The 20,398-nt window shown below is 40.7% G+C and overlaps 2 protein-coding genes across 3 annotated transcripts in view; one reads left to right on the plus strand and one right to left on the minus strand.

The window, feature by feature from the left end:
- The first annotated feature begins 13,936 nt into the window (after positions 1-13,936).
- dct (dopachrome tautomerase) lies at positions 13,937-19,853 on the plus strand. Its single transcript, XM_076747229.1, has 8 exons — positions 13,937-14,440; positions 14,545-14,844; positions 15,023-15,123; positions 15,450-15,616; positions 15,741-15,920; positions 16,030-16,165; positions 16,265-16,466; positions 16,885-19,853. The coding sequence occupies exons 1-8, from the start codon at positions 14,152-14,154 to the stop codon at positions 17,058-17,060; spliced, it is 1,551 nt and encodes a 516-aa protein (XP_076603344.1). The 5' UTR covers positions 13,937-14,151; the 3' UTR covers positions 17,061-19,853.
- A 58-nt stretch (positions 19,854-19,911) lies between these two features.
- The window catches only part of gpc6b (glypican 6b), an 80,717-nt gene continuing 80,230 nt past the window's right edge, over positions 19,912-20,398 (minus strand). For both annotated transcript variants that reach the window (XM_076747228.1, XM_076747227.1), the window contains one exon: positions 19,912-20,117. In XM_076747228.1, the coding sequence (XP_076603343.1) occupies positions 19,912-20,117 (206 nt within the window). The remainder of the gene's footprint in view (positions 20,118-20,398) is intronic.

A 20,398-nucleotide genomic window follows, 5' to 3' on the forward strand; every position in this document is an offset into this window, starting at 1 on the left:
ATAGATAATTTTAGTATTTTTTTCTGACATGAATAATACATCAATATCATCTCTTTGAGGATATTTTCCTCTATTTGTTTGCAGGAGTCTGCTTCTTGCTCACCTGGTTGTCATAGCATGTGTGTGCTGTGTGCAACGCTGAGAGATATGCAGCCAGCGCTGGCTTCTGTGTGAGGAACCTCAAAGAGTCTGATCACTGACTTCTCCATCTCATTTTAGGCAAATCAAAGTGTGAAAAGTCTCTCCTGAAGCAATATCTCCATCATCAGGTTGGGTCAAGAATGTTTATGAAGGCTGTGTGCCATATTACCTGTAATCTCCGGAGTATGAACTGCTGTATTTCTTACTTCTCTATGCTCCCAGGAGGGAAAAAATGCCAAAATTATCTTGCATTGCACCTTTTCCGCAACACCTCAACATGGCAAATCAAAGCCTCAAAACCGTACATGTCACTGTGCCCAAGGTCACCGAGAGAAATGAGAAATCTCTGTGTACTGTACAGTCCATCCCTATAAACATGCCACACAGCCTCTGAAGTCTGACTCTGCTTTTAAGAAGTCCAAGTTTGTTTAATAGTACATAATGCAATAAGTCGATGGACCCCTGCTGGAGTTCAGAGAGGCAATGCTTGAATTAGGTTGGGGGCAGGTGGGTGGAGGTAGAGGGGGTTGATGGATTGGGGGGTAGTTGAGGTAATCATGAGTTTTGCAGGGGAGACGAGTGAGCTGCACTCGCAGTGCCCACCAGACTGTCTGGCCTCTGAAAACATTAGCAACAATATCATAACCCTGCTATTATTTCTCACTACGTGTTAAACGTTTCAGGACAGTTCTTTCATCAGTACAATATTTCTTCATTTTTCGTCCTCCGACTGCAGCTGATGGAATCAGGCTTCGATCGATCCCTGTGTGGAAACATGCAGTTTCTTACCTTTATGACAGCTCAAAATCAAACAAACAAAAAAACATACACAACATGCTTTATTGACTTAACATTCATGTTTTGTTCCTAATTTTATGAGAACTGATTTTTGTGTCAGATGTGTCAGAAGTCTGTCACAGAAAATTGAATTAGGTCTCTTTGGGGTCTCAGGGACCTCTGGAAAACGTAGTTAAACACATGTCCGTATGCTCTATATCTGTACTCTCTGTGCAGCTGTCTCCCTCCCAAAGCACAGATAAGTGTGCACGCACTCGTCAGTAGTCCATTTGGATTTCTGTTGATGTTTTATAACAGTTTATTCATAAGAGGTCTAACAAGGAGTTAAACCTCTCTGGGGTCCAATAACCCTCAAATATCTCATGTAGTTTTGTAGCATATATTATACGATACTGTTTTTCTTTGTTGATGACTTTCTGACAAACAAAAGAAAGATGCGTTTTATCGCACATAACAAATATGACAGCAATGTTTGGTGTGATTACAAAGGTTTATGTCATTTCTGTATTTTGTCATCATCAAACGTGCCCAGTTTTTGACAAAAGGAAGGAGATACCATGTCATACTTTTCAAAATATTGGGTTTCAATAGGAAGAAAATCAGAAGAAAAGAACAAAAAATGTTTGAAAGAGTTTAAAAAAAGTTTGATTGTTATCTTTAATATTATGTTTGCATATATATTAGTGGGATTTGCGGGACCCTAAACAATAAGGAAGGAGAGGCTGACTTTTCTCATCAGATTGTTACGTCTAAGTGAAATAGATAAAAAATGGATATCCATCCCCTTCCCCTCCAAAAACATCTGAAGCATATCTAAAACAGATTTTCCAAATAATATGTAGTCTTTCTGAACACAGCACTTTTGAGGTGTGCCATGGAGACCGTCATGAGGATGCTGTCTCTGAGTCAGTTTTAAAACAGAAGGAACTCTGCTCTCAGTGGGCTGTTTGACTCTAAAGCTCCCACTGCTGTCTAAAGGACCTCACTGCACTAATAACTTCATATATTCAGCAACATAAAAAGGAGCATTATTTCACAGGACGTGTTCGAGCATTACAAAGGCTGCTTTTAAGATGTACACTTTAATATGAGAACATTATATACGTCCACGTGAATTCATACTTGAGGGGAAAAAAGGGTGCGGATGTTGTGGGGTGACACAATTGAATTTTTGGCAAGGTTAGGCTCGTTCAAAAGATCCTATAGCTGGTAGGTAGTCACTGAAATCATTACGTTAATAACCTAAAACATGAGGCATGGGATTACTCTATGAATCCATCAATAAATTAGAATAATGTCAGTGAGAAGCCTTAAAAAGTGTTCTTTAAACTGACATGACATTTTTTGTTCCATTTCCAAATGACCGCTGGCAGAGATTGCTGGCTCTCCTATTAATTCTCAGGTTTTCAAGGAAAAATATATCTATCATAAGTAGAAATAATGAAGTTGAAGAGCTGATGCCCCGAGGAGCAGTCACAAAGAATTATATCTTTCTATAACACAGGACACAGGCAAAAGATAAGTACCTGTCAGTTGGCATACTTTCTGCTACATGTGCCTATCAATAAAAAAGAGATTATTTTCCCCAGTTATTACAACAAAGATCTGGGGGGCTGGAAGATTGCACCTTTAATGAGAAGGAATGATTTCCTCCTGCACACTCACAACCACACTTGAAGTGAGTGAGCTGTAATGCCATCAATTTTCCCTCTCTCTCTCGATTTTACAAGAACTTATTAAAATGAAATATTGCCAACATTAATTCACAGGGATTATTTATTACATTTTAACAGGATTATGGTGTGCAAAGCTTGATTTGGGATTCACACCCTGTATTGTGATATCGTGGTTTAGCAGTCAAATTCTGCAGTCTTGTCGTAATTAACAGCGGCAGAATAGATCATTGCCAAATGATACGTCGCTCTACAGCTAATCTTTGTGTGCTGAAACGCTGGAATACTGGAGGAGGCGTTCAGTGGATGCAAAGTTGGATTTTGTTTCTATCGGTGGAGGGTGGCTTGTCATTCTGCTCGCAGTACTTTTCTGTTAAAGAGCCTCCAGTCCACATTGCAAGAGGTCGATTTCTTCGTAGCGGTGTCCGTTATTGAATCCTATAGCATCAGGTGTGGCGGTGCTTAATAGAGCCGACGTTGATGGCTTGTCTGCGGCTGTCAGATTTGTTTTCTCACACACAGTTTTGCAGCCATGGTGTAATGCACTGGAACAACCATATAGATGCCTCAGTAATGACAATACGAAGAACGCAAGTGTGTGTACCTCGATGACAGCAAAGCAATAATTTGTACGGCACCTTATCATATTCAGCAGAAAATCCAACACTTGCAAAACACGTCTTTAATCTCAAAACGTGGCCGGCTGCTGAAACGTGCCATTAGTTATACTGATGAAGGAGCATGACTTCATACCTTAATTGGGAAGCAATGCGAAGGTCCTCAGAACAAATCTATTATGAATGCTCTTACCAGACATCACATGCAGGGGTCCTTCTGACACCCCATACTCCTTAGCCACATCATCACGCTGTGTCTAGTCGTATTGTGTTGTGGAAATTTTCCACGTTCTTTGTTACCACAGAAAGGGTTACATTGAAGGTAATGGCTTTTCAACATTGTATTTACACTTGCTTTGTTTGCTCGTGTGTGGGAAGAAAAGGGATCTATAGAAGGATGTGAAACAGGGAAAGCAATCAAAAGTCTGGCCTTCACTCTCACTGTGCTGCTAACAAAAATGTTACAAGGCTAGGAGTTGCTGAAGTACCTGCAGACAGAGAGACATTTCTGTCTCTCTCCTTTGAGCCACTGAGAGGTCCTCTTCTCTAAATGTTTTTCTTTATTATTCCACATGTAGGACACATGGTTTTATTCAGCCTCTTCTTCTGCAAAGTAAATGGCTGTCTAAGTTACCAATAGCAATTAAAAGTATGACATAAATAAAGAACAGAGGCATATTAGACTGACATGTTGCTATACATGTGATGGATCCATGGCAAAGTCTGGAACTTTCAGTATTTTAATTCAAGTACACTGAAGTTGTTTGCATGAAAAGTAAAATGGGTCAAGTGGAACAGTGCCCTTTGACAGTCCTTTTCAAAATGGAATGAAATAGAGGCATTTATTTCCTCCTCAAAGAGATGGCACCCATACAAACTCTCACAGGAGACACAAATGAACTTGAATGTCTAAAAGCAAACCTCTACACTTTGATATTAGTGCAGACAGGTGTAAAAATATACATAGCTAACACAGAGCAATAATAAGAGATTTATGTATGTAGGGCGCAAAAGAAATGCAGAGCCGTTGCCTGGTGCTGTCAGGTTCACTTTCCTGTTGCGTCATTCACCATGCCATCGCACAGTGAAGCCAAATATGGCAGAATCCTCTATTTCTCATACCACGTGCATCATGATCTCTTGTCAGGCAAACAGATGCCTGAGCACCATGAATTGTTGGATGTTTGTATGTGTGTGTAAGAAATGAGTAAACAAGTTGAAATATTTCACCCTTAATTTGATGCACAATGCATCTTGACAGCCAATTGAATTCATGCAGATTCAAGAGCCAGTGTCACATGTCAGGCCCTCTCTGCTCAGATAAGTAAGTTAGTTTACTAGCAGGAAGCTAATAACTCTGTATCGCCGCTCAACGTGGCGAATCAGGCGTTTCTATTTGTCCTGTAATATTATCACTTCATTCTGACCCTATCTAACCTTTTACCTGTACAGTCAATACACTCAGAGGTGATAAAAGACCACGAGTGAATGGAGTGTGTGTAATGTTGCAGCCAGCAGCGATTACAGAGGTAACATGAACACTTGGAAGCGATACTGAGACAGGGCTTTTTGTGCCTCCTAAATTGCTGGACAGCTCCAGGGCTGACATTTAAAACATAACATCACCAAACAAAAACACATTAAAAGAGAAAAGCTGAGCACGGGGCTTTGAGCAAAACCTGAAATTCAAGTTTTGGCGAAGGCAACTGACCCAAATTTCCTGCCCCTTCTTCTCCTTAACATGCTTCTGCAAGCCTGGGCCCTGGGGTGACGTATCCCTTACACAGGGATTGCCAGTGCATTTACATAGCATGGTTAATGAGAGATCAACACCAGGAAAGCGCCTTGAATATAAAGCTTTCTTGTAAAAATAATGAGCGAGCGATTGATCCATACTCAAACAAGCCGGTTTGCTGAGTTAATACCAAAGGCAGATTATAGCCAGTGCCAAAAGTGCCCTGGCGTGCGACGCCTTTTGCTTAGAGGGTCCCCAAACTTGTCATCACATTAGCACATGGTCAAGGAGTACATCCTACCAGTCTCATAATCTGCTTTCCTGCACAATTAGCCTTCTATAATAAGGCAGCTGCCTGACAGCCGGCAGGGAGAAAAGAGGAAAATCACTGGGTTTCACATAGGATGGATGGATCGTTTACTGCCACTGAAATATAGACTCTGAGGTGGTTCTCTCTCCAACTCATCACCTACTGCTGGTCCTCACATTAGGTCTGAACGTTATGACAACATGGAGGCTTGCTCCTCTTTATTGTGCCAAGCATCTATTGCACTTTGATGAAGCCAGACAAAGGAGGGTAAGCGGGGGTGGGCAGGGGGAGAGAGGGAGAGAGATAGAGTGAGAGAGAGCACCCATGGCCTGGGTAGATGCGTTTTTAGCTCCGAAAATCTGAGAGAATCAGATGTTGGAGAGGGTAGAATGGCAGGGGATGGCAAGTTTTCTGAATAAAATAATAGATAATTTCATTCTGACAAAGGCGAGGAAACTATGGGCAAGAGAACAAAATAGCAGGAAGGGATGGAGAAGGGAAGGGGTTTGAAAAGAATAAGAAGAATTCAGTGCTGCTTCTTGCAAGGGAAAAGAAAAAAAAACATTGATGACACCCGGTTCCATTCTTCCGCTCTCCCCTTTCTCTGCTCCTCGCCTCGCAGCACGGCGGGCTAAGCTGGGAGCTGTAATGTCATTAAATTGCAAATGCTTTTTTTTCATTTCCGACACACACTGTTTACTTATCTGGCAAAAACATATGTTGGAAGGAATCCGTTAAATTCTGCCCATTGCCTTGGGTGAAAGTGCAATAGAAACGGGCCCACTGAGCTCCTTCTGTCGTCTCCTTTTAGCACTTTGCCTTATCTACAAGGCTGCTTAGCAGCAAACTGGCGAGTTCAATGAAAAATGAAGATACAGTGCAAGATTAGGGAAGAACAGTGAGGGGAGAAATGCTTGGAGAGAGGGTCATCCCATTGCAAATGATTTCACTCCTCTCCATCTGCATAAATGACTATTTTTAAGGCATCTCCAGCGTCTGTATATTTTTCTCACTCTGCCACACATTTAATTTCACGCCCCGTGTTCTGAATATGCTTAAATGCATATCTCTGATGCACCTTTAAGCCAGAGGAAAGAGGATGGGGTGGGGGGAGTAGGGAGGGTACGAAAGCAAAATTAAAGATAAAATGGTGTGATTTGCACTACAAGTCTATTACTTTATGGCATTTACATATAGTTTACCTCTGCAATTCCAAGATTTTTTTCTAGCACCTTCCTATCAGTATTTGGGCTTGTATAAATATGTATAAATCTTTGTTGAGAAAAAATAGAATTCCTAGCACTGCACTGGAAAGTTTGAAGGGTGCACTTTCTTGCTTCAACTTCTTCTCTTGCTCCCACGAGACTGTCAGCATATCTGCTGGGGGTGTTCTCTCTCAGCTTGCCCCAACAAAGGCACAGGCTTCAAGCACTTTGTGCCCCATGATCCCCAGATACTCCTCCCCTCGGTGGAACGAGTGGGGAGAGGGATCCTGGGTCATGGTTTGGCCATGGCTTTAGAGGAAGGGCCTGGCAAAGCCTGATGCAAGTGAGCGGCGGCATCCTTGTCAAACAAGTGGGTGAACAGCTCTGTGAAAGCACAACAGGGACTCCTACTATGCCATGAAGACAGTCATAGACAGTTTTCGCAGAGGACCCCAGACTCCCACAGGGGTCCCTCACAGTGACGTGATGAGCAGCGGCTACATGTGTGCTACTGCCGCGCTATCAGGTGGATGCGTTGTTCTACAGTGGCGAGGAAGTTTGAGCTGCAAGTGGAAAGCCCGCCCCTGACAGCAGAGAAGAGGAAGGCTGTGAATTGGCCTGGGAATGAAAAGGAGAGAGAGAGCGAGAGAGAGAGAGAGAGAGAGAGAGAGAGGCTATTCAGAGCACGATTCCTTTCCTTCATTGTCTGCCCGCTTAGATTTGAATACGCTCACTCAAAGCAGACGAGAAAAATGCTTCAGACCCTCGCATTGTTGGCTTTCTCTCTCTTCTTTTCTATTTGCAATTAAATGCATTTCAAATGGAACAACTGTACAGAGAGCATTTCTGATAAGAAGGAATTCCATTGCCTTTAACCTCCTTTGTAATGGCTTTGCAATTTTTGAGCACTCTTATTATGAGAATTGCACAATCAAAACATATCTTTGAATAGAAAATGCCATACAACTTAAGTATTGCTTCATTGAAAATTAAATTGCATTTAAAAATCATTTTTAGTCCCCTGTGTTCCTCATTTCTTAAGCCAATCTTAGTGTTTCTGTTTTGTTGCTTTGTGTGTAACATTGTGCCTTGACAGGACCCTTGTGTCCTGAGCAGTATCGTACACACTGGTCCTAAGCATGGGATGAGATCAGTCAATTAGAATTAATGTCATCTGGTCATTTAGAGCTAAACACCCTCCATATGCATTGTGTTTGCTTTGTGTGCAAAGCATCAACTGCAAAACCAATCTCATCCTCCAGACATGAATTTTTGAAGGATTTGAACGCTGTAAATAACTCCAAACCCTCTCTTACGAGGTTTACCCCTGCAGCACTTTGTAACTTATCAGGGCTGCCTTGTGCCTCCTCTAATGCTTGCATTATGCTCAAATGTAAATCGGTAAGCTGCCAGAGAGGTGGGCGGGAATCACTGAAGAAAGAATCACTGAAGGGTCTAGCCAATATTCTGATTGGGGCATAGCAAAATAAACAGTATAGTTTTGTTTTTTAGAAGCCAGCTGAACAAAAATATATCACACTACTCTGTTATATTCACAAACAAGAGTTCTTTGGTGTTACACACTTCCACAGATTAAGTAATAAAAAGTGAGACTCCTGCCGTCAAAATGTTGGAATAATTGATAAAGTTTTCGAGGGTTGTAGGTTTTCATTATCAAAATGCCAACACTGGTATAAAAGGAAACTAATGTATTCTGAGTGAATGATGCCCAGGGGTCTGTTTTGTATTTCTAATTTCCATCTCTAATGGTACAAGAGACTGATTAGTAATTAGGACAGACTCATTTAAATGCATGTAATGAGCATTATAGGTTTCCCATATACTGTGCACTTCATACTGATGAAAACGGATAGCATCTTCATCAATTTGAACGCATGTTGACCTTTAATGGCAATTAATCTACAACACGACTCTGCATGCTGCTCGTCCTTGAATCGGCGTTATAGTGTAATAAGTATATCATTGGCATCTCCCAAATAATTGACCTCAAGCGTGTTTCGCAGCATAACTATTAATCTTATTTTCCAGTGAATAATTTGATCAGTTTGCAGGAGAAGTGGGTTATACACAGTACAAACTAGTGCAGACGGATATGTGGCCCCTAGATATTAATTTGGAGATGGATAGGAGTCTTAAAGAGGATTAAAACTCTATGCAGGCTAGTCATTTCATACGACTGCATACCACCCAGTCCTCTGTATATACTGTCAGTCACCGCTTGGCATGGTTGAGATTTGAAATGGTGACAGTTAAAGTACAAAGATGTCCAATCCTAGACTATTTCATGGCATATTTCTTGGAGCATCCTGAAGGAAATGCAAACGGTTGGGGCCATTCCAGTGAACCAGGGCCACCAGAAATAGCAACACTGCCCCCCTGCTATTGTCTACAGACACTGCATCTCCCTGCCTGTCTGAACAGTGTCACTCTTTCTCTCACACTAGGATACACTGTCATAATGAACATAAAGAAGCCTCATAACCACAACTGCTGTTAACATTTGCATGGCACCTGTTTGAAAAAGACGTGTTTTTGACGTTTGTGTTTCTTCATGCACGAAAACGGACAAAAGGCCATCCTTAAAGGAATGCCACAACTAGAAATATCCACATAATATGGACAAAAAAATTATAGTAACATCACTGAGAAACCACAAAAGAGATGTGAGCCTTCTGCGTGAGATTTACAGCCCGTTGTTTTGGAATATAATAAGAGGAAGTGTGCTGCAAATGTAAAAAAAAATAAAAAAAGAAAACAAAGTGGATTAAATGTTTTCTAATCTAATCTAATAATATTCATTTATGGAGAGATGTGGATTTGGACAAGTTCTTAAGCATTAGGCATGCCAGGATGTTTCAGAGTGTGATCATGCATTCAAAGGGTTTTATCTAAATATTGGAATAATTACAAATGTTTGTTAGTAAGAGCTTTTTTTGTGTTGATCAATTAGTTAGTTCGACAGCTGTCAGGGACGTATTAATGAGACATTAATATACTGGTAATAACATGACCTGTGCTATGTTTTTAAGCTCATAATGAACTTCATGCAGCTTTTGCAGCAACATTTACGTGACCCGCTCTCCACTCTCCTTTGTTTTTTTTAAAAAAACTTCAGTTTATGTGCATTTTTCACAAGAGCAAAAAGAATTTAGCTTTGGTCTGTTCTCATTTAAAAAAAAAAAAAAAAAAAAAAAAAACTCACATGAATATCAAGAAGAAATCCAAAGTGAGTGTGGAGTGGATCCTCACACTTCATGTCATTAATGAAATGATACCACATAAAAACAAGCAAAAACATTTGAATCAGTTGCCTTTCACCAGTTTCTCCGACACTGAACTCTGCGCTCTGTAAATGCAACTGAAGTGGCCTCAGTTCACATTTTAAAAGGTCTTCTTTTATTTAGCCAGCACGTATTCCTATAAAACATATGCAGAGTGGGTTAGGTGCAATATTCACAACGCTGTCAAGAAAATGGATGCATTTCTCCATCCACATGGTAACGAGTACGTAACACAAGTAGAACTGAATAATCACCTCCATCTGTGATTCTCTTTGAAAGACCATTAACAGAACGGTTTCATTTGTCCTGCTCTAAAGATGCATTCAGGGCTGGTCTGCACATCCTTCTGCAGAACCTGAGCAGGAGAAGACAAAGACGGTGAATCATGGTGAGTTTTTAAAGTGATGAGCAGTTTAAAAAAAATCTGTTCTTGCCACGATTCCTTGGTTTTATATTATGCATATTTTTCAGTGCTGTCACCTTGGTCTCTTCTTAGATTATCAGAAATATTATGACAACAATCTTCACTTCATATCCTGACCTGATGAGCAGAAGGTTGCAGATGAGACATTTGTTTTAGACCCACCATCCTCTGATTAAAAATATTTTCCACTCACACTGCCGCGTCTTGCATGCCATTATTCGTAGCAGCTTGTTTCTCCACGGCTCTCTGGCACCATCCTGTGTTTCAGCAGGATTCTGTTTATTTACACATCCTGAGCAAGTCAGCTTTTAGGTGGAGGAAATTTCCAGCAGGGACTTGAAGTGAAGGAAGTAAAATATCTGAAAGGTGAATATTAATTTAGTTCATATTTACACCCTGCAGTTGCATTCAGAGTCTGATGGCTGGTTCAATTCAGTGTTAATGGAATTCTTACCATTTGAGTAATAAAAAATATCAGATATCACAGTTGACTTACAATTCTGTTTGATGTATAGTAATTTTAAACATGAGGAAGAAGGGCAAATGAATTCAGCTGCATGTACCTCATCTCTGCACGAAAATGTTCAAATTTAAGGAATAAATCTTAAAGGTGATTACTTCTGGTGTTCAAAAGCTGAAAGAGTAGCACGTACATGCAGTACATATATGTTTATAAGCACCTGTGTGAGTTTGTGTTGAAGGTGCTCATTCATATCTGAGCACATTTCTTCCCTAAATTAGCTAAACCTTTAAGCATGTATGTGTTTTTTTTTCCATTTGATAGCATCTGATTTTATCTTGTCTGTAATTTGATTTAAGTTTGTACACTATGCTCAAATGATTTCTGCTTTTTTTTTGCACCTGAAAACATTAAATTTTCCTTTGCACGATGAGCCTCAACTGTGATGAACAACCATCAAGTCATTGATGGGGGGGGTGATCATTCATTTGCACACTTGTTTGCTGGAAGAAATGTGAAATAATTTCTGTAGAGACATTCCATTTGACTCCCTCCAGGAATTTTACGCACTAATCCTGTTGAGTGCAGTGAACCTCACAGGACCTGTTGTGTAAAGGACTCAGTGGCCCCACGTACATTTTCTCATGAGGCCATGTTTATGTCTGTTCTATGGACTGACTCTCGTGCTTCGCTAATACTTTACCACTTTAAAGCTGTTTTGGACGGTGATTTTAAACCTGTTTAAAAAGGACCATCGGAAGATTTAATGTGATATTTTTATGTTGCTAAGACCCCAAGATTTTATATTACAACAAAGCTCAGCTGTTTTTTTTTCCCCCATGTATTTACAATGAAATCATATTCTGCAGACCTGAAATGGAACTGATGTTGACATGACGCCTTGTTACAGCAATATTTAGGATGACTATGGAACCACTGAGAGAAGAATGATTGTACATGGTTGTAGTTTTACTGTAAAGATCACTTTCATCAGTACTAAAAGAGCTCCAGAAATTAAGATAATTTGGGGCAAAATCCATGTGATTAGAGAAATTTCCAGATGTTTATATAATTCTTAATCTTGCCTCTTGTTATAATATGGATACACCTCATAAGTTTGCAGCTTTCATATCAACAGTAGTGAGTAAAAAAAAAACCTCTTTCTCTTTGGTGTGGTGGACTAAAGACTGCTCTAAAGTCTAAAGAGTGCATGTGCTTATACTGTCAGGAGTCACATGCCGGCCCAGTGGAATGCATCAGGAGTGTGGTTCAAAGACACACATCTCAGCATCAGGAGTTTCTTCTCATTATAAAGCCTCTTTGACGAGTGTGGAGCTCCTGCTTCAGAACAAAGGCTGCTTAAAGGAAACTCTCGCTGAATCATATCTATTTATCGAGAACAGTGAAAAGTCACATCCATACGACAAGATCATACTGTCGTCATGAATCGCTGGTGATGAAAACTCAGAGCAGGTGATAAGCTTGCTTTTAGTCACAAGTACAACCTCACAGATGCTTAGGTGCGTATATATGACGCTAGAGACGGGTTTGATCTTTATAGCTCATGTTTTAACATGTTTTTTGGTTCAGTTGTTCATTATAAGCCTTTTGGATCAATAGAATTTAGTAGATCATTGATTTGTCTCAATTCAGTTCAAGTCAGGTTTGGAAAAAACTGCATAAAACTAAAAACATACATGAAGAAAATACAAACATATAATAATACAGCAGAAACAATCCTACATGCCCACCTCCCTCAATTCACTTTCAGCCTTGGGTTGCTGTAAGTGTTGAGTGAGTCACATGAAATCCAGTCATGTATCCTGAGAATCATCCTCTCAATTATTTAAAGACGTCTTTGACGTAGTTAGTTTTCTATCACACAGTAACAGAGGAGGAATACTCTGCCTTCAGGGCGTTTTGTGGTTCAGACTCTTTCACAGAAACCAAACTTTGAGCTCTCTGTTCTTACAGGACTATACCAGTACTGTGGTCTATGTTATTCCACTTAGTACACATTGCATTATATTTATATTCCTGCTGACCATCTCTAAAGACACAGTGAACACCACGTCCGCTTTAATAAAGTTCAATTATGCATGCAGTATAAAACAATTACTACGACTACTATTACAACAAAAGGTGTAACAATAAATCAGATTTTTCAATAATGTCTTCAAACTCAGTTTTTTAAAGTTTGGATTTATGTGGCTGTTAATTATTTATTTTTGTGAAAGACACATACCCAGTGGCAGAGTACTCAACACAAGTAAACGACCAATACAACGATGTAAAAATACTCCATTACAAGTAAAATCACTGGTTCTGCTGTACACTGCATATTCTTACATTTGATGTTATTAGACTGATTATACTGCTGCACAAATTTACATTATGTTTTCATTTTAAATGTAAAATCTTAATTTGAAAAGTCACTTTAGCTGCCAGAAAAATGTGCTGAAGTGAAAAGCGGAATATCTAATTCATTTGTGAAATGTAGTGGAGTAGAAGTAATGACTGGAAATGGAAATACTCAAGTAAACTACAAGCACCTCAAAATTGCACATAACCTTAATGACCTTAATTACTTGTGACTACTGAATATGCTGGTATGGCTAGCGTGTAATAGATAAGGACGCAGTATTCTGTCAAGTCCCTCAGTTGCCCTTTTCTGAGCTCACATGCACAGCAAAGTGTGTCAGCTGAGGCCGGAGTGGGAAGTTTGATCAATGCTACAAAAAGCTGAGAAAAGACCCCCTTTAATAACAAACTGCCAGAAGCTTCTGAAACTGTATTGTCTGGCTGGATTAAAGTGATTATTCTCCAATTAAGATTTACACAAAAGATCCTGGCTGGCCCTGGCTTAAAAGCTGATTTATTTTTATTCAGTTCTTTGATTATGATAGCTCCACTAATCGACTCATTTGTTCTGTATTTGTTCACACATCAATTAATGTGATTCATTCTGCATTTGAACAAATATCATATATCTATACAGGTGGCTGTACAATATGTTGTCTCTCAGGCAAATCTGATGTATTTGCCTGATTCATGATCTTTTTCCTCATTAACTCTCAGCCATAAACGCAGGTCTTTGTTACAAAGTGGCTATACAACATTTAATGGTCCCTTCAGGCAGTTCCTTGGTATTCAACCAAGTCTTAGTCCAGCTCACAGCACTACTGTCAGGTGATCATCACAAGACCAGTGGCTTAATCCTCCTCCGCTTTACAAAAGCAAGACCAGAAATTAGAGGCTTTCTTAATGTGCATGTAACCAGCTGGAACACAACATGAATTGGCTCTAAGAGTTGTTTCCACAGATGTTATGACTATCACTGAGTCTAATTTGAAGATACACAACTGGGGACCGTAGCAGACTGCGATTCAACACTCTTCTGGTGGAACTAATTGACCGTTTTATTGCTGATAGTTGATGTACAAACTGATTTAGCACCACTGACTGGAGGAAACAAGCAGGTGAAATATGATGAACGCGCTGGGTCTTGGTCTGCTTTGTTTGCTCGTCTGGCAGGAGCCTGCAGAGGCTCAGTTTCCTCGAGTGTGCTGCACAGTTGAGGGGATCCTGTCCAAGCAGTGCTGCCCCTCTCTGGGCTCAGATCCCGCCAACGTGTGCGGCTCTCTGTCGGGGAGAGGAAGCTGCATGGCTGTTCGAGTCGACAGCAAACCCTGGGGAGGACCGTACAGACTGAGAAATGTTGACGACAGAGAGAGGTGGCCCACCAAATTCTTCAACCAGACTTGCAGATGTGCTGGTGAGTCATGTACACTTTTATTAAGATGCTGTTTTTGTGAGCCTGGAACGTCACCGACAGCATCACCTTGATTTAACACGTTTAGCTTGCTCTCCGTGTTGTAGGTAACTTTGCAGGGTATGACTGTGGTCAGTGTAAATTTGGCTGGACCGGACCAAACTGTGACCAGAGGAAAGCCCCTGTGGTGCGGAAGAACATCCACTCGCTGACCCCTGAGGAGCTCCAGGACTTCCTCAATGTTCTGGAACTGGCTAAGACCACCACCCACCCAGACTATGTCATTGCCACCCAGCACTGGCTGGGACTCCTGGGACCAAATGGAACTGAGCCCCAGGTTGCCAATATCTCCATCTATGACTTCTTTGTCTGGCAACATTACTACTCCGTCCGAGACACTCTTCTTGGTAAATGGTCACATTTCCTCACATAAAAACTTTGATTGTCTTTTGGCATTTTTGTGTTTTTCCCTTAATATTGGGCTAGGACTTTAAAAACACCTTTTTTGTGATCAGAAATAATTTGTTTACATGGATGAAACCAGGTCAACATTTCTCTTCCAGCTAACACTTTGTTTCCCTGTAGGTCCCGGTCGTCCATTCAAAGCCATTGATTTCTCCCACAAAGGACCAGCATTCATCACCTGGCACAGGTATCACCTCCTCAGCTTGGAAAGAGAGCTACAGGTATGTGTCATCTTTTGAAAAAATGTTCTTAAATCAATTTATATTGGCAAGTAGGCTCTTTAAAATTTAGAAAAAATAATATTTCTTTTTTGAGATGATCAGCTTTTCATTTTGTTATGACCTGATGTTTAATCTTTGCCTTTTAAATTTAGTTCTTTCTGAATAACAATCATTGTCAGATATCTGGGAGGTTCTTTCCAGGCCACAGCTACATAAAAAGGACCTGCACATTAGCTGTCAAAGGCCCATGCTGCTGACCAAAACAGTATTTATTTTTTTTCTATTAATCTAATCTAGTATCCATAAAATTGGTTTGTTCTTTTCAGAGACTGACTGGCAATGAGAACTTTGCGATCCCTTACTGGAACTTTGCCACAGGGCAAAGCGAGTGTGATGTGTGTACCGACTCTCTGCTCGGGGGCCGAAACCCAGACAACCCGTTCCTCATCAGTAACCAGTCCAGGTTCTCCAGATGGGGGGTGGTCTGTAATAGGTCAGCTCAAAATATTGATACCAGGGAAAAAAATCCAATAATAATGGGTTGGACAAAAATAACACTGTGGAACAAAATAATGTGTATTTGACGGGTAGGAACCATTAATTGTTTTCTCTTCCAGTTTGGATGACTACAACCGTTTGGTGACTCTCTGTAACGGCACCAATGAGGGCCCCATTCAGAGAGGAGTAATGGGGGGAGGAAACACGTCTCTGCCCACCATGAATGATGTCAGGAGCTGTCTTGGGATCAGAGACTTCGACAGCCCTCCATACTTCACCAACTCCTCCTTCAGTTTTAGGTACAGCTTAACTGTTTAGCATCAATAATAATTTGTCTACAAGCCAGTTTAACTCAAGATTAAAGAGTTTACCAAACTTTTCTTTTCTGCGTTACTTTGTAACCAACAGAAATGCTCTTGAAGGGTATGAAAAACCAAATGGAGAGCTGGATGAATCCGTCAATAACCTCCACAACCTCGTCCACTCCTTGCTCAACGGCACCAGCGCTTTGTCTCACTCTGCAGCCAACGACCCCATCTTTCTGGTCAGAGTCTGATTCCGCGAATTACTCTGCAGTGTCACAGTGGAGTCGCTAAAGTCATCAAAATCACTGTGGTGTTGTTTCTGGTTGTTTGTCTTGCAGGTGCTCCACGCTTTCACTGACGCCATTTTTGACGAGTGGATGAAAAGATTCGCTCCATCCAACGCCACCTTCCCAGATGAGATGGCCCCCATTGGTCACAACAGGGACTACAACATGGTTCCCTTCTTCCCTCCAATCACCAACGAGGAGATATACGTTACGTCTGAGCAGCTGGGATACTCCTACGCCGTTGAGCTCGATGGTGAGTTAAAAAGAACGAGATCAAAGGAATAGCTTCAACATTTTGAGAAATACGCTGAGAGTTAGATGAGAACATCAAGCTACAGCCAGCAGCCGGTTAGCTTAGCTTACCATGAAGACCGGAAACAGAGGGAAACAGCTAGCTTGGCTCCGTCTGAAGGTAACAAAGTAGGCTTAAAAGCACCTGTATATTTATTAACTTCCACCTGAAGTTAGAAAGTCAGGTTTCTAGTCAGAACTATTAGCTGAGTCGCTGATGATGGATTCACAGCCTCATCAAACGTAACAAATCCCTCTTTGCTATATTGGAGCAAATGTTTTAAACATTTTAGTTTAACATAATGACTGAAATGTACAAATAAGTTTTCCCCTGCCACAACGCTTTCATGAATATCTCCACCTGTGCTTCATCTTTACAGTGGCAGAAGGAGGGCCGAATGTGTTTGTGCTGGGCTCCACTCTGGGGGGAGTCTTCATCGGTCTCCTGGTGCTTCTCCTTATCTTTGTGCTCTACCTGCGTCAGCGGAGAAACAGAGGCTTTGAACCTCTGATAAAAGCAGACTTCACAAATAGAAAGTACACAGAGGAAGCATAGATTTCTGTTGTTCTCAAACGCACTCACACATACCTAAGAAAGATGGAGCAGCCTGTCGCCAATGTTCTGTGAGCCTTTCTGTGACGCAAGAGGAAACTATTAATCCTGTGAAGGAGCCACACTTTTACTTCTTAGTTGCTAAATTTCAATAAAGAACAATGATGTGAATCATATAGTATCCATTGAAAAATATGAATAGTTACGCAATATGAGTTTCAAGTGAGACTAATCATAATGAATGTATACTTTAAGTGGTTTGATAACATCCCTGTTAGCGAGCTTACAAAGCATGACCCCATCCCCCTCCCATCCTTCATGATTATATACCTTCTCCAGTGTCTTCATATGAGTCACTACAAATACAAATCTATTGGAATGTTTTTAATAAATATTTATTCTCAAGAACAGTAACAAAACACAAATGCAATCATCTTAATTGCACTGAGAAACAATAAGGCATATTTGCTCAACTAGTTCTTCACCCCTCTTAGTTTGAATTAGCTTCAAACTCCAACCAACCTCATGAGGATAAGACTTCATACAGCAATGCGTTGATTGTAAAAAAAATGTTGACGTATTGTGTTTCCTGCTCATTCTATTTTTCAGATTATTTGTCTGAGCAGACATCCATTTTCAATATTTTATTGCAAAAATATTACCAGTAAAAGTTCAATGATATAAAACATAAAAAGGGCATCCTGTAAGATCAATAGTCATAATAAAGAATCCTTTTAAATGACACATTTGACATATTTTCCTCTATATTTTTGCTCTCGCAATGAGGATGCAAACACTGACATAAATGCAATAATGGAAAGCTCAACACATATTCATTGATATACTGCTAAGGACATAAGACTGGTTAATTCCTTGGATATGTAAGCTTAGCTGGCCTGGTGGTTATGGAGCTGACGGGCTCTCAGAGAACAGTGGACGTACATACAGGCTGGTTTTGTCCGCCCCCCTCAGCAGTGCCAGGCCTCTCACATTCTCTGTAAGTACGCTCCACTGAGGAGCTTCACTGAAGCATTCAGCCCTGTCCAGTCTCCACAGATTCTCATTTCACAGGTGACTGTGGTCGGCTTCAAGCCTGTCTGTGCTGCAGACATAACCATTCAAGCTTTACAGATAAATTTAGGGACCCTTTCTTTGCATTTCCAGTAACCGCTGTGCGCTGTTTGTGACTTCTTCTCTTAATAAATCCCTCAGCTTTTACATAACGGTGTTAATAAAATTTCAGAAATGGCAACATTTAACTTGACTTTTTTAACTGTCAGTATTTCCGTTTTGTAGCTTTTCAAACACTACAATGCACATTTTAATGACTATTTTATCCAGACTGTGAAAGCAGTTACAGGGTAAGCTTTGGCTATTCAATCACATATGCAAAAGTGGCAAACATTTTTTTTTTTCTGTTCCTGTTGCTCCTGCATATGCAAATCCAGAATTCCTGGCAATTCGAAAACTCTTTAATATTTGTGGAGGGAAACTTTTCTGAGGATGCAGAGTACACCTTTAAGGCCCTCAACAACTGTAAATGAATATAAAGATTACAGCAGCAGGTGATTCTGTACTGAATGGGTTTGCCTTTCATACTGTAGTGCGCGTGTGAACTTACGCATGCACAGAACAAGGTCATGACATTCCACTTGTGTGGAACTTCCTTTATGAGGCTTTATAATGTCAGAAGAGTATGTTCAAATATCATTTAGAAACAGTTGATGTGTGTATGCCCTGGCTGTGCGCCTTTGCATGCAGGTCACTGATGCTACAAAGCGGTTACATGGAAACTCACTCAATGGAGGGATAAAACGCAGCTGATAAAAAGAAGTGAAACACATTACCGATCAATCATGAGATATTAGCGAGGAGTAGAGTTTCTTTTCAGAAAGAAATGAATGCATTACACACTAGGAGCGCTACAGAACCAGCATCACAATGATGGCATTACTGTACATTTGTGGCACCTTCTGCTCCACATGAACTGTGTCCAGGCTGTCTACTCCTGAGGCCAAGGCTGAGAAACCAGCATGATATGAGAATATTTTGCACATAATAAACTTCTTGCAAAGGCAAATGAGTATATAAAAATGTCAATCTTATCCCTTCGAACAAAATGTCAGTTTAAGCACAAGGCGGCTGTTGAAGAGTTTCAGTGGATAGCTAAGAGCAGAGCAGATCCGAGAGCGACCCATGATACACATACATAAGATGAAGCAACATGATTCGTTGGCTGTATGGATTTATGATAACTTTGATAAATATTCAATAGCTTCGCATCAGAAATCAAGAATGGGCACATGATTTAATGACAATGGAAGAAGGATTCAATTAAATTTTTAGTTGGAAACCACATGTTCCTGAATTTCATCACTATCCTTTGTATTTGTTTCAAAATATAATGTTAAACATATATTAAACTCACTGTGCCTCTTTTAGGTGCATCAAATAACCACATTCTCAACATTTTTCAACACACAAACAATTTTTGCATCAAAAAAAATCAAAACAATCAAAGTGCGTGTTATATTTTTCCACATGGAGACCTACATTAATACCTGCCATATGTGCAAGAAATCTCTGAAGCAGAGTTTGTTGGGTCGGCATCAGTGCTAGATGGTGAAGTGATGCCATAAAATATCAAGTCAAAGGATGGCACTGCACAATCTTTGGGAAAGTGGGAAATCACGATGCATGACTGCTCTCTTTTTCAGAGCAGACTCCTCTAGCCTCGAGGCTGGCAGCCTGAATACTGTCTGCTTGACTGTAGCTCCAATCTGCCTGAATACAAAAACTGCAAAAAAAGAAAAAAAAAAACCCTGCTGTCCATGTTTAGCCAGTTCCTCCAGCATTATCTCCATTGTCGTTGGAGTGCCAGGGCTGAGAGGGCCAGCGTGGTTGGCAGGGCTACAGAGGGTGCACGGAGCGGGGCGGAGTCACCCACAGGCCCACTCCGGCCGGCTTCCACCACTGGGGCTTCGGTGGCGACGCCGTCCATGTCTGTGGGGCAGACCTCTGTGCAGCCGCTGCCACTGCCTGAGCCACTGCCCTCATCGCCTGCAACATCATGACAAAACACAAGCCAGACTGAGCACAGCACTAAAAAATGTAGCATTAGAGAACAATTACAGCAGATTTCACAATTCTAAACTGTTGCTTTGAGGTTAAAATCTTCTACTTTTTCCACGTTAAAATTACAGCTGCTACAGCAAAAACAGAGCTGAAAGGGGAGGACACAAATACCAAATGGATGCTAACACTGCTCTGTATCTGCTGGATTTGTACAGAAGACACTGTTTGCTAACAAGTTCACGACATTGACTGTTTCTGTGCTCTGA

Source organism: Chaetodon auriga, chromosome 13 (assembly GCF_051107435.1).
Source record: "Chaetodon auriga isolate fChaAug3 chromosome 13, fChaAug3.hap1, whole genome shotgun sequence".
In the NCBI taxonomy this organism is placed as follows: Eukaryota; Metazoa; Chordata; class Actinopteri; order Chaetodontiformes; family Chaetodontidae; genus Chaetodon; species Chaetodon auriga.

Coding starts and splice junctions, on each gene's coding strand:
- dct (XM_076747229.1), top strand. CDS start 14,152: ATGATGAACGCGCTGGGTCTTGGTCTGCTTTGTTTGCTCGTCTGGCAG. Junction 14,441..14,544: donor CCAGACTTGCAGATGTGCTG/GTGAGTCATGTA, acceptor TCCGTGTTGTAG/GTAACTTTGCAGGGTATGAC. Junction 14,845..15,022: donor CGTCCGAGACACTCTTCTTG/GTAAATGGTCAC, acceptor GTTTCCCTGTAG/GTCCCGGTCGTCCATTCAAA.